The sequence below is a fragment of the Diabrotica undecimpunctata genome, chromosome 6, assembly GCF_040954645.1.
Source record: "Diabrotica undecimpunctata isolate CICGRU chromosome 6, icDiaUnde3, whole genome shotgun sequence".
NCBI classification, from domain to species: Eukaryota; Metazoa; Arthropoda; class Insecta; order Coleoptera; family Chrysomelidae; genus Diabrotica; species Diabrotica undecimpunctata.
Window position 1 is genome coordinate 21,626,707 of NC_092808.1, and position 12,454 is coordinate 21,639,160.

At 35.0% G+C, this 12,454-nt stretch overlaps 1 protein-coding gene across 5 annotated transcripts in view; it reads left to right on the forward strand.

Moving 5' to 3' along the window:
• Positions 1-12,454, forward strand: part of hth (Meis homeobox homothorax) — a 393,321-nt gene that overhangs the window by 199,368 nt on the left and 181,499 nt on the right. For all 5 annotated transcript variants that reach the window (XM_072534421.1, XM_072534423.1, XM_072534422.1 and 2 more), the window contains one exon: positions 7,971-8,021. In XM_072534421.1, the coding sequence (XP_072390522.1) occupies positions 7,971-8,021 (51 nt within the window). The remainder of the gene's footprint in view (positions 1-7,970; positions 8,022-12,454) is intronic.

Genomic DNA, 12,454 nt, shown 5'->3' on the forward strand with positions numbered 1-12,454 from the left:
AAACAGGGACGCGAAGAAATACCAAGAAACCAACCAGACAATTAAAAAAGAAATACGAAGAGCCAAGGAGACATGGATGCAAGAAAAATGTAAACTAATCGAGGAGCTCCAAGAGAAACACGATCATATAAATATCCACCGAAGGATTCGTGAAGCCACTGGTCAATACAAGAGGAGAAACACACACCTCCTCATAAATAAAGACGGTAATCTAGCGACGACAGTCAATGAGAAGTTGGTTACCTGGAAAATATATATCGAAGAACTTTTCTGGGACGTCCGAGGCAACCTTCCGGAAATAAATTGCATGACAGGGCCGTCAATTCTAGAAAGCGAGGTAAAGGCTACTTTAAAACAGTCTAAGAGTGGTAAGGCTACAGGTCCGGACGAAATACCCGTTGAACTTACTAAGGCGATGAGTAAAGTGAGCACGAAGGAGTTAACTGAACTGTTCAACGTCATATACGATTCAGGTAATATCCCAGAGGAATGGCTATTGTCAACATTTGTAACGCTACCAAAAAAACGATCTGCGAAAACGTGCGAAGATTTCCGAACTATCAGTCTTATGAGTCATGCACTTAAAATTTTTCTTAAAATCATACATGCCAGAATTTACAAGAAATGCGAAGAAAATGTCGGTGAAATGCAATTCGGATTCCGCAATTCCATGGGTACACGTGAAGCACTTTTCCCCTTACAAGTCCTACTTCAGAGATGCCGCGATGTCAGTTGTGATGTCTATATTTGTTTTATTGACTACGCCAAGGCATTTGACCATTGTAGCACCAGAAGATGGTCACCACACTACAAAGAGTAGGATTGGATGAGAAGGACATTCCGATCATCATGAATTTATACTGGAACCAGCGTGCTCAACTCAAGGTCGAAGACCAGCTGACCGACCAAGTGAAGATCATGCGAGGAGTAAGGCAAGGATGTGTGCTATCTCCGACTCTTTCCAATATATACTCTGAGGAGATTTTTAATGAAGCCCTCACAAACCTAGACATGGGAATCCGAGTGAACGGTGAATACATCAATAATATCCGCTACGCCGATGACACTGTGTTACTAGCAACCAGCCTAAACGATCTGCAGGCCTTACTAGACCGAGTGCGAACTGTGAGCGTAACATACGGACTGAACCTCAATATTAAGAAAACTAAATTCATGGTTGTCAGCCGTACAAATTTAGATCCTGGGGCACTAATGGCAGGTAGCGAAGAGATCCAGAGAGTCGACAGATTCACTTACCTCGGAACTACCCTCAACGTACAATGGGACTACGCTAAAGAGATTAGATCCAGAATTGAAATGGCACGGTCTACATTTATTAAGTTGAGATCCTTGCTGTGCTGCAGTGATCTCAGTTTGGGAACCAAGATACGGATAGTGAGGTGCTACGTTCTTCCAGTGTTACTATATGGAGTTGAAGCCTGGACACTGACGCAAGCCGCTAAAAAACGAATCGAAGCCTTCGAGATGTGGATATACAGAAGGATACTAAAAATATCTTATGTGGACCATGTCACCAACGTTGAGGTCCTACAGCGCATGACAAAAGAAAAAGAAGTGCTTCATTTAATTAAACAACGTAAGCTTGAGTACCTCAACCACGTGAGTCGGAACGAAGAAAAATATCGAATTCTTCAACTCGTTATGCAGAGTAAAGTATTTGGCAGAAGAGGACTATGACGCCGTCGTATCTCGTGGTTGAAAAATCTCCGACAACGGTTTGGGATGACCTCAGCGGAGCTGTTTCGCAGAGCAGTCAACAAAACCATGATAGCCTTGATGATCGCCAACATCCGGACCGGATAAGGCACTGAAGAAGAAGAGGATAAAATTGGTTGTCTCATCTGGTTTCTCGTGTAATATATTGGGATGTTTTGTTAATCTGTCTTCATATTTTCGAGCCAAATTACTAATTTCTTCTTTTACTGTTGGTATTTGAAGATAATATCTGATAATATTATTTGGTACACATCATTGGATATTTGTAATAATCCGAAGAACTTTTGACTGGAATCTCTCCAAGATTTTAATGTGGGAGTTTGATGCAGTTCCCCAAAGTTTTATTCCGTAACTCCAGATAGGTTTGTAGACTTAGTAAAGTACTTTATTATTTAACAAAAGTGTTGATTTTTGGTCAATCAGCCAATAGTGGTTGTGTAATTTGAGACCAAGTTGTTTGCGTTTCTTGAAAATGTGTTAGTTTCTGGTCAAGGTGTACTCCAATGTATTTGAATGCTATCTTTTCTGGCTGCTATAGCTGATGACTGTTGAAAATTACGTTTTCAACTTTGCAGCATGGTTTCAGCTTATTTGACTTTTGTTCATCTGATTTTTCATTTCCGTAGATACCTGTATGTAAAGTTATCCACATAAAAGCCGCTTCTTTTTCTAATGGTCGGAATGTTTCTAGTTTGTTTTTTATTGTTTGGAAAATAGGGTTTTTGGCATATATTTGTTTCAATCCTTGTAATGCATTAAATGGGTCTGTTATAATAATGCACTTCATCGTTGTACTCTTTTTGACGAACATTAGGGCTTTCAAACTAGCTGTGGCCTCGCCTGTGAGTGTACTGTAGTTTGTAGGTATCGATATGTGCTATAAGAGTTTTCACTACAGTAGTAGGCAGCAGCCTGATTATTGGGAGTTTTAGAGGCGTCGGTAAAGATTTGCAAATAGTTAGGATAGTGGTCTAGAATTTCCATAAATAGAAGTTTAATTATTGTGGAATTTGAAGTTAATTTGGGATACTTTTAAGTGTTAAGTCAATAGTTAATGGGTGACTTGTCCATGGAGGAAAGTTTGCATGTCGAGTTTTTAGCCTTTTTGTTAGGAGGAAGACCGGGGTTACAGATGTAGAAGAATACAGTTTCTGGGATGATATCTTTGCAATATAGTTCAAGGATAATTGCTGTCGTCAGCAGTATATGTAATGGTGATTCTTCAGTTAGAACTTGCATACTACTAACCGGACTAGTTAAAAATGTCAAAGCTGTAGATTAAATACTGTTAATTTGTTTCTGTATTGTTGTTACCCAACTTTTCCTTGTTCTATATTCCTGTTTTGTTCTGATATATTTAGAACAGAATATATAAAAGTACAGTGATTGAAATATATTTTTCTTTCCTGATATTACAAGTATAAAAACGAGTGATTGATATTCGTTGGAATTTATTTTGGTATTTCATGTTTTGCTTCAGCAATAGATAAATCTTTTCGAGCATATGACAACGCAGCGCGTCTTCATCTTCGGCGAGCAACAAAATAAGCAGCATCTGCACAACATGTGTAATCTAATCCCAACACCACACCGTCTAGCACTTATCTCGCTCCAAAAAAACCACATGTTTACACTAGGTTCAATTAGTAAGAGCTCTAATATGAAGTAGGAATATTTATTAGCCAAAATAAATAATTCTGTTCCTTGAAGAAACGCCTTTCTTGGATGGTTTTAAGTTCAATTCCGATGACAGGTTTATTGAACGCCGTTATGAAAAGTGATTTGTTTTTATGTTTCGACAGAATAATAGCTTATATGACAACAGGACTGTTAAATACAACTACAAACCTTCGAGAGTCTGCTGTTATACTATTTGCTTTCTTTCAATGTTGGTCAATATGCATAATATAATCTCCATATTTAATATTTACATATTTCCAAGAAATTAAAATTCCTGATTTTCATTTTAATTCTCTTATTTGGATGGGTAGTTTGGTCACTTCCTAATGTTATTTACTGATACCATTTTCGTTGTAAAGTTTGTAACTTCTAAACAGTGGCGGCTGATAATATTTTTTTCAAGCGGGTGCTGATTCTTGATTAAAAAAAATTAATAGAATACCAGAAGCCAACTTCTTAAAATTAAATTCAATCTTTCACACCGTTCGTACACATCATTTAAAAAATGAAACAAATTCCCTATGAGCCAAATAAAAACATAGGGGAAATATTATTAACAATCATCTACCACCTAATAGTTAGAATATGTAAAACAAAAAGAAAGCAGAAGCAGAAAGAAATGTCCGAGGATTGGAAAGAAGGCAGAATTATACCAATATTTAAGAAAGGGGAAATAACAGACAGTAACAACTATAGAGCAATGTCTCTACTGAGTAAAACATAAGATTCTTACAGCTCTCATCAGACAAAAACTCACTCAATTCACAGAGAAAAAAATTGGGGACTACCAGCAAGGATTCAGGGAAGACAGATTCACTAGAGATGTGATGCACATAATTACACAAATAATCGAGAAATGCCACATACACACAACATAGAACTCCACACTAATCAAAAAGCTAATCAGATTAACAAAAATGACTATGGATGGATCTCGAGCTAAAATAACAACAGAAGAAGGTAGAAAGAAACAACAGAAACAACAGAAACTCAATTGCAATAGAAAAAGGATTGCGACAAGGCGATTCCCTATCAACAACACTGTTTAACATAGCAGTAGAAAGAACAGTCAAGGCCAGTGGAATTAAAGAACTATATCCCACTCCTCAACACAAATAGTGGCATATGCAGATGACAGTTCTTATGGAAAGAGACTAGGAAAAATTAAAAGCAGTAACAATCCTGGCACATGTAGCACGGAAATGAGGTTTAGAAATTAACGAAAGAAAAACAAAATATCTATTCTGCTTTAGAAGAGAAGATAACAAGTTAACAAGATAGACAACTACACTTTTGAAAGAGTTCAACAATTGAAATATTTGGGAGTAATTGTGAATTTGCTAAAATAAGAGAAGTGTTGAAGTAACGGAGTGAATACTAGCAGGCAACAAAACATACTAGATATATCAAAGGCTAATTAAGGACAAGACAACTTATCTAGAAATACAAAACTGAAAGTATACAGAGTTGCAATCAGACCAGTAGTTATGCGTAGCTAAGACAATGTGCCTCACAGATAGAGTGAAGAAAAATTAAAAATAGTCCAAAGGAAAATAGTTGAGAGGAAGAATTATGGGCCCGATAAGAATAGGAAGTGGAGAAATAAGAAAAAGAATGAACCATGAACTAAGAAACCTAATGAAAGGAGAAGATATAGTTAGATTTATTAGAGAGCGAAAGATGGCTGGGATATATAGAGAGAAGGAAAAACGACCTACTAATTAAGAAGGTCACCAGATGTAAGCCAGAAACTGAAAGACCAAGGGAAAGATCCAAAAAGGAGGACTAGGTCATGAGAGATATCAAAATCCTGAAAGTGAGAAACTGGAGGGAACTTTGCACAGATCGGCATAAGAGAAAGAAAATTGTAACCAAACCCAAGTCAGACAAGAAAATTTGACATTGCGTTAGAAGAATCAGGAGTGATTCACCGCAATAGGCGAATCAGAATGCTCTAAGTAAGAGCGGCAAATATTCCATCAGAAATGGAAAGCCTTGGTTGTGAATAACACGATATACATTTTTTATTATTGATTATGGGAAAAAATTTAACATTATAATTAAATTAGATTAGAACACTTACATGGGTCAATAACTATGACATTGGTAGGATTGAGACCACTGTTTTAACCTGCATTTTTGCTTGGGACTTAACGATATATTTACTTGTTTTCTTGACCTCATGACACAAAGCTAAAATGCAGTTATTCCTTTAGGCTGTACTTTTGAAATGAAATGTTATTATTCTCCCACACAGAACTATTCCCATAAGAAATCGAAAACTCAAGATAAATAGTTTTCGAACCCTTTTAAACTCTACTCTAATATTATATGCAAATCTATTATGATTATTGTATTTTAACTAATAGACACAATAAACTATATAAAAGACCGTACAATTATGTAATTTAAATCATTAAAAGGAATCATTATTTTAGTAAAAACGTATAATTGAGACCTTTTCCCGAGGTTCTTTCTATCCGACCAATTTAGCTTGAAAAAGCCTGCAATTTAAAGGATTCGTGTGTAAGAATGAATATGTGTGTCATTGGTTCACTATAATTCTAATGACATCCGAAATAACATAGAGTTAAGTTGTCCTCAAGTTGTCATTTCCAACGCGCGTTTACACCTCGCTTACACAATGTATATAATTATAATAAAAAAAGAGATTGAGAGGCAGTGGCACGTGGATTTTCGGGTATTTTGGGCGGTACGACCACCGTGTAATTACATCTTACCGAAAAAGGTCCAGCTTATCGACGTGGTTCGATCAAGCTTCCTCAGTTTTTCGTTATAATGTTACTTTACTGCCAGAAAATGATAGGTTAGCATCGAATCCTTGATTTTTTATATTTTTTATTAAAAGTTGGAAAACTACTGGTCGCTACCTACTTTTAAACGACGACGAAGATACATGATTATGATTATATCGTCGTTAGCTTCGGTAAAAAATTGCTGGTGCTTGCGTGGAAACATTAGGGACAGGTTCATTACAGAAATGTGATGTAAAATTATAATTAAATTTACTTTTAATTCGTCTGGTCGTAGCGATATACTCAACACGATTCAACTTAAAGATAAACATGAAGCAATTACAACACTGTTCCCGTAGAAACTTAGTATAAATAGTGGAGGTACGTTTGTTTTGAGACAAGTTAATAACATTGCCATAAACAAACAACAACACCTAATTCAGCTATTTTTCATTTCAAATTAAACGACGAATATTCTGAGGTAAATAAAAAACTGAAAACGATTTACATGTTTATACTCCGCTCGAAAATTATCGATAGTACAATTTTATTAATTACACTATAATAATCCTTAACAAAATGTCGTAAACCAATGATGAAGAATTTCAAAACTGGTACAAATTTTCTTTTCTCAAATATTGCAGTAATTTTTATAAATCAATAATATTGGTACCTAAATAATCTGCGCAGGTATAAACTATTAACAATAAGAAGCAACCAAGCTTCTTAATTACTCAAAAAGTCGAAGAGAGCAAAGGATTAAAGATAATGAAAAGAGAACTCACACAAAGTTTTTTTGTCTGTTTATTTACGATTACACACTCTGGTCATGAATGAACACTGAGCAATTTTAATCTATCCTAAATTACTCAAGTTGCTTGAAATCAAGAGTTGCTCTGCTTTTTCACTGTCACTTACACTAATTCGAAGGGTTTTGTTCTCTTCAGTCTTCTAGTTAACCTTGTGTTGTCAAGGAGGAACATTCACATGGCTATGGAGTCGTTTTTCATAATTTTCAGCCGTCTTCTTGATAATTGTAGCAACAGTTTCCATACCCAGGTCCATATGGAGGTTGCTGTTCCTCACGTACCAACGAACATTCACAATGTTTCTCAATACTTTATTCTGAAAGTTCTTTATGGATTATTTCTATATTTTCTTCTTGTGAGTTACTATCTCCCATATTGTTATGCTGTGCCTAAGTGACGAAGTAGCTTTATGGTACTGTTGTTTGTATCTTGTTGTTCATATAAAGCTGTTCTTACTTGCTAAGGGATATCATCTGGTATAACTGATACATTTCTTCATTTTTTATATTACTTAAGTAACTTCCTCGTTAGTTATTTTGGTCACCATTGCTGTTAGTGTCTTCATTTGTACAATTAGTGTTCAGTCAAATTCTTGGTGCTCTGTCAAAGGCTTTTGTAAGTTCGTAATAACCTAGTTCAAGCTTTGATAATGAAACTAATCGCCTCACTTTGCTGCTCTGTTGGATTCAACAGTTTACGTCCAGTAATTTTCTTTGATTTATAGGTTTAAACTATTAACCTTATGTTCCATACAAAGGACATTGGTATCAGCAGCAATTCTTTTATATCAATTTATATCTTTACGGTATACTTATATTAGATTATGGTGCATTTTTTAAAATGAATGCAGAAGATTAAAATGAAGATATCAAGCCCCTTTTACATTAAATTAAGGTATTAAATGATTATACAATACGTTTTATGACTTACTTCTTTTACTTTATTTGATTTAATGATACAAATATTAATTTTTCTTTTTTATTTTCAGATACGACAAGAAAAACCTTATTATATAGCAGATCCAGAAGTAGACTCTTTAGTAAGTAGCTTATCCTTATTTCTATGTAACAAAGTGACATTTTGTACACTTTTATATTTGATATCATGTGATAGTGCTACGGATATCATTTTTAGTTTCAAAAACCCAGTTCTCCATGTATGGCTTCATATACTGTTTTTATTGAAATTACATTATTGAAAATTGAAATTGTACATTAAAATCACTTCCTATTAGTAATCTTAAAAGTTAAAGTTAAAAAAAAAGGTTAAAATTAACGCTTGTAAGTATATTAACAGGACATTTATTATAAATAAAAGATCAGGTAAAGATATAAACAATAAGCAAGAATCAATGGTGGACAGACGATATAGATTAGCTATTCGAAGGAAAAATGACATTTTACTTGAAACAGCTTAGTTCAAAATGAGAAGACAGACGGAAATATATCGAAAAGAAAAACGATGCCAGAAGAGCAGTTATAGCGGAGAAAAATAAATTGTGATATCTTAATACTTACATCATAGGAGGACGAAAAAATACAGAAGCGTGGAAATTTAAAAAGCAAAAAAAAATTGGTTTAGGGCTAGACCTTTTACTGATGTGTTTTGCTTAAAGCAGATCAGAGAAAAAAAAAACAGATAAAATCAAGTACACTGTGACCACTTCAGAACTGGTCATTCCACACACAATGCATTGATAGAAGCAGCAACTTTCACTTGTCAAGCAATTAATGAGTACAACTGGCAGCTAACGCATTTTTTTAGATGTCCAGAAAGCAATCGATCAGATCTGGCACGCTGGTCTGATCGAAAAACTACACCAAGCCTTAGTGCCAATTCCTTTCATAAGAACAATCCACACCAGAATAAGCTCTTCACACTGTTCACTCTTTTAACAGGAGTCCCACAGGACTCAATGCTAGTTCCTGTTCTATATACAGTCTACAACAGTGACTTCCCTCTCCTCAACACTATCCGAAAGCATCCTTGTTTATGCTGACGATACAGCCCTACCACCCGCAATTGTAGAGAACGCTTCGTGTTCGAAAAGACTCAATCAAGCACAGCTTGACTTCATAGTCAACAACAAACGAAGAGTCACTCTAAACCCAACAAAAAAACACAATTAATATTTTGTAGACATGCCAAATGTTCCTGTCCAAAACTTGAACAGAAAAACCACATCATGCTCAACGGAGAAAGACTTGAATTCAGACCATCAGTGTCCTACTTGGATGTTGAATTTTCACAGACACTCATCTTAAACACGGATTTTAAAGACACTCTAAACAAGGTACGAAACAGAACCAATCTCCTGAAAGTATTAAGTGTTAAATTTGAGAACACGAACCATGTTACTCCTCTTCATGCCTGCACCGACGACATATTCTCGAAAACTAAAGTTCTTTTCTGCCAACTAAAGCCAACTAAATTTAGCAGGTAACGTACTTTCCGGTAAGTACTTTAACATATTCGAATCAACCACCCTAATATATCGCGGGCAATAACCTGCAGCAACCAAAAACGATGATTGCTGATCTAAGGGCCGTTAATATTGGTAACAGAACTGCTTTTTGAGTAATATCTGTGGGCTAACCACCCTCCTTTCTCAGCGTCGTACTACAAATTTCCATCATAAAACAACGATTGTTCACAAATTATCCTATCCAGACTGTCTTAATAAAAAAAAGCAGGGACAGAAAAACCTTGAAGAGGAAAAAGCCTAAACGAGGTCATCATAACATGTGCTGTGCTGCCTGATCTAATAAAACGACGTCTAAGGATTTAAAGAAGAAAGAGGCTAAAAAACGGAGAAATCGGGGAACACATGGGAATAGATGGTACAATAATGGATAACATACCACAGAAGCAGCTCAATTGGTACGAGCATGCATATCGAATGGAAAACAATGGACTGCCGAAACAAGTACTCGCATGTATACCTATAGGCAGACAAAAGAAAGGAAGACCAAAAAAACATGGATGGAAGAAGTAAGAAAATTAATGAGCTCCCAAGAACTAAGAAGGACAATGGAACAATCGACATGAATGGAAATTGAGCATTGCACAATGTCGCATGACTTTATAAACCGATTGTTTGTATATTACATTTAATTATCATTACAAGCTATTCTAGAAGTTGTATATTTCACTTAATCTACTCACTTTTTTTCATTTATCGTCTGGTTTTTAATGATATTGTCTACGATATGCGACCATGAGTTAATAAAGACATTTGTCTATAATGTAAAATGTCTGTATTAAAAATTATAAATAATTAATACAGTTAATGCTTAATAACTTCGTAAATGATAACATTACTTGACAGTATGTAATAAATTTTCATAAAATCTACTTATCGAGGCATTTATTTAATAAGACAAATGGTCTATGTTTTTAAATTTATATACTTTGTTGTGATTTTAGTTATTTACTTAAGATATCTATATTCGAAGAAGCTATAGATTGACAAATATCACAAAATTACCATTTAAGATAAACCTTGAATTAAACACGGAATCATTAAGAAGTTAATTACAGGCTTAGATGTAACATCTTATTTCCTAATGAATAATTTCACCAGAACTGATTCTCAGTTGTAAATAACTTTCATTGAATACCAAATTAGAGAGGTCAGATAAACAAACACATGTTCCATGTTCGTTTCTCGAAAAATTTTCAAGTGTCATCCTCAGAGTAAGAAAAAAACCGGTCAAAGTTCTTCGGTGACCTCGAATAGATTGGGCGAATGACATGGAAATGTTATTAGTGTTAATCTCTTAATCTCTTCAGATTACTTGTTAACTTCTACAACTACTTAGTGAAAAATAACGTGGGAAATTTACGAAAAAATATTTATTATTCGAAAAGGTTTATCCAGAGGATTTAAATATATTCAAACGCCTGTAAATGGGTCCTTGCGAAACTTGATATTTACGTGACCATATACGACAAATCTTTAGTGAAAATCGGGCTGTGATTTCATCACTGTAGTAATTAATAGGTAACGTGATTGTAACATGGAAGAATATTTATTTAAAAATCTAACGCATTATGGAAATATAAACTAAATACTAACCGTAATAATTCATTTTCAAAAAGAATTCATTTAAAAATATAACTAAGAAAGAACAGATTCAATGTGAGACATAACATGCTAAAGGATTTATACTAGTACTACCTTTTCTTCTTCTTTTTATATTCTTCTTTTATAAGTGCATTGTCTCACTAGTTCTAGGCTTCGTTCATACGATATGTGACTGCAGTATTGTACTTTCCTTGCGAGATGATTACCAAATCATCCTCAAATCCAATTATTTTAACCAATGACGTTTAAAACATTAATTTTTGTTTTTTATTCTTTGCATAATAAGATAAGTCTAGCCATGAATGTTCTAATGACCAAATTATCGAAATGAAGAAACATGTATGGTTTTTGGGGCTAGAAATTGATGAAAAGCTTTCTTGGTAAAATAAAAACAAGTAAAAAGAATTGATTGGGATATTAGTTGAACCATTAAACTTCGACTAAAAAATTGTTTCGAGTCTGTCTACAGACTCTTGTGAGCGAACAGAATAAGCTCAACAATCCTCAAAGCTATACCAATTGAGCAAGCAGGTATTAGACCAAATCGAGGTTGCACAGATCAGGTGTTATCTCTCTGTACTTACATAGAAGCCGGCTTTTAAAGAAAACTAAAGAGTTCTGCTGCGTTCATAGATCTGTCAGCAGCTTTCGACACAGTCTGGCGAGAAGGACTGATTTATAAACTCTTATGCACTATTCCTTGCAAATTCACCGCTAGATTAATAGAAAATATGCTCACCGACAGAGTATTTCAAGTAACTATAGGATCCGAAGTAAGCACCCACAGAAAACTCAAAAATGGTCTGCCACAAGGCTCGGTACTTGCACCACTGCTTTTTATCCTTTACATCGCAGATAACAACATCAACAAAGTTTGGCTATGCTGATGACTGGGCTTTATTAACCCAAACAAAGTCACTAAAAGAAGCAGAAGAGATTCTTATGGAAGACCTAGAGGTTATGGGAAATTATTTTCAAAAATGGAGACTTCGCCCCAATGCCTCTAAGATAGAAGTAACCTGCTTCCACCTAAACAACAATCTCAAGAACCCTTAACGTTCACTTTGATAACACATGACTCAACCACAATAAACATCCAAAATATGTAGGCGTGGCCTTGGACAGAACGTTAAGCTTTAGAGAACATTTAAGTCCAGTTGCCGAGAAGCTAAAAACCAGAAATAACATCATTCAAAAGCTCTGCTGCACAACATAAGGGGCATCGCTATCCACACTCAGGTCTTCAGGCTTAGCTCTTGTTTAATCCGTAGCTGAATACTACGCGCCAATATGGATCAACAGTGCTCACGTTTAAAAGATAGATGTCCAGATAAATAACACCATGGGAATGATCGCTGGAGTAATCAAATCTACACCAACACATT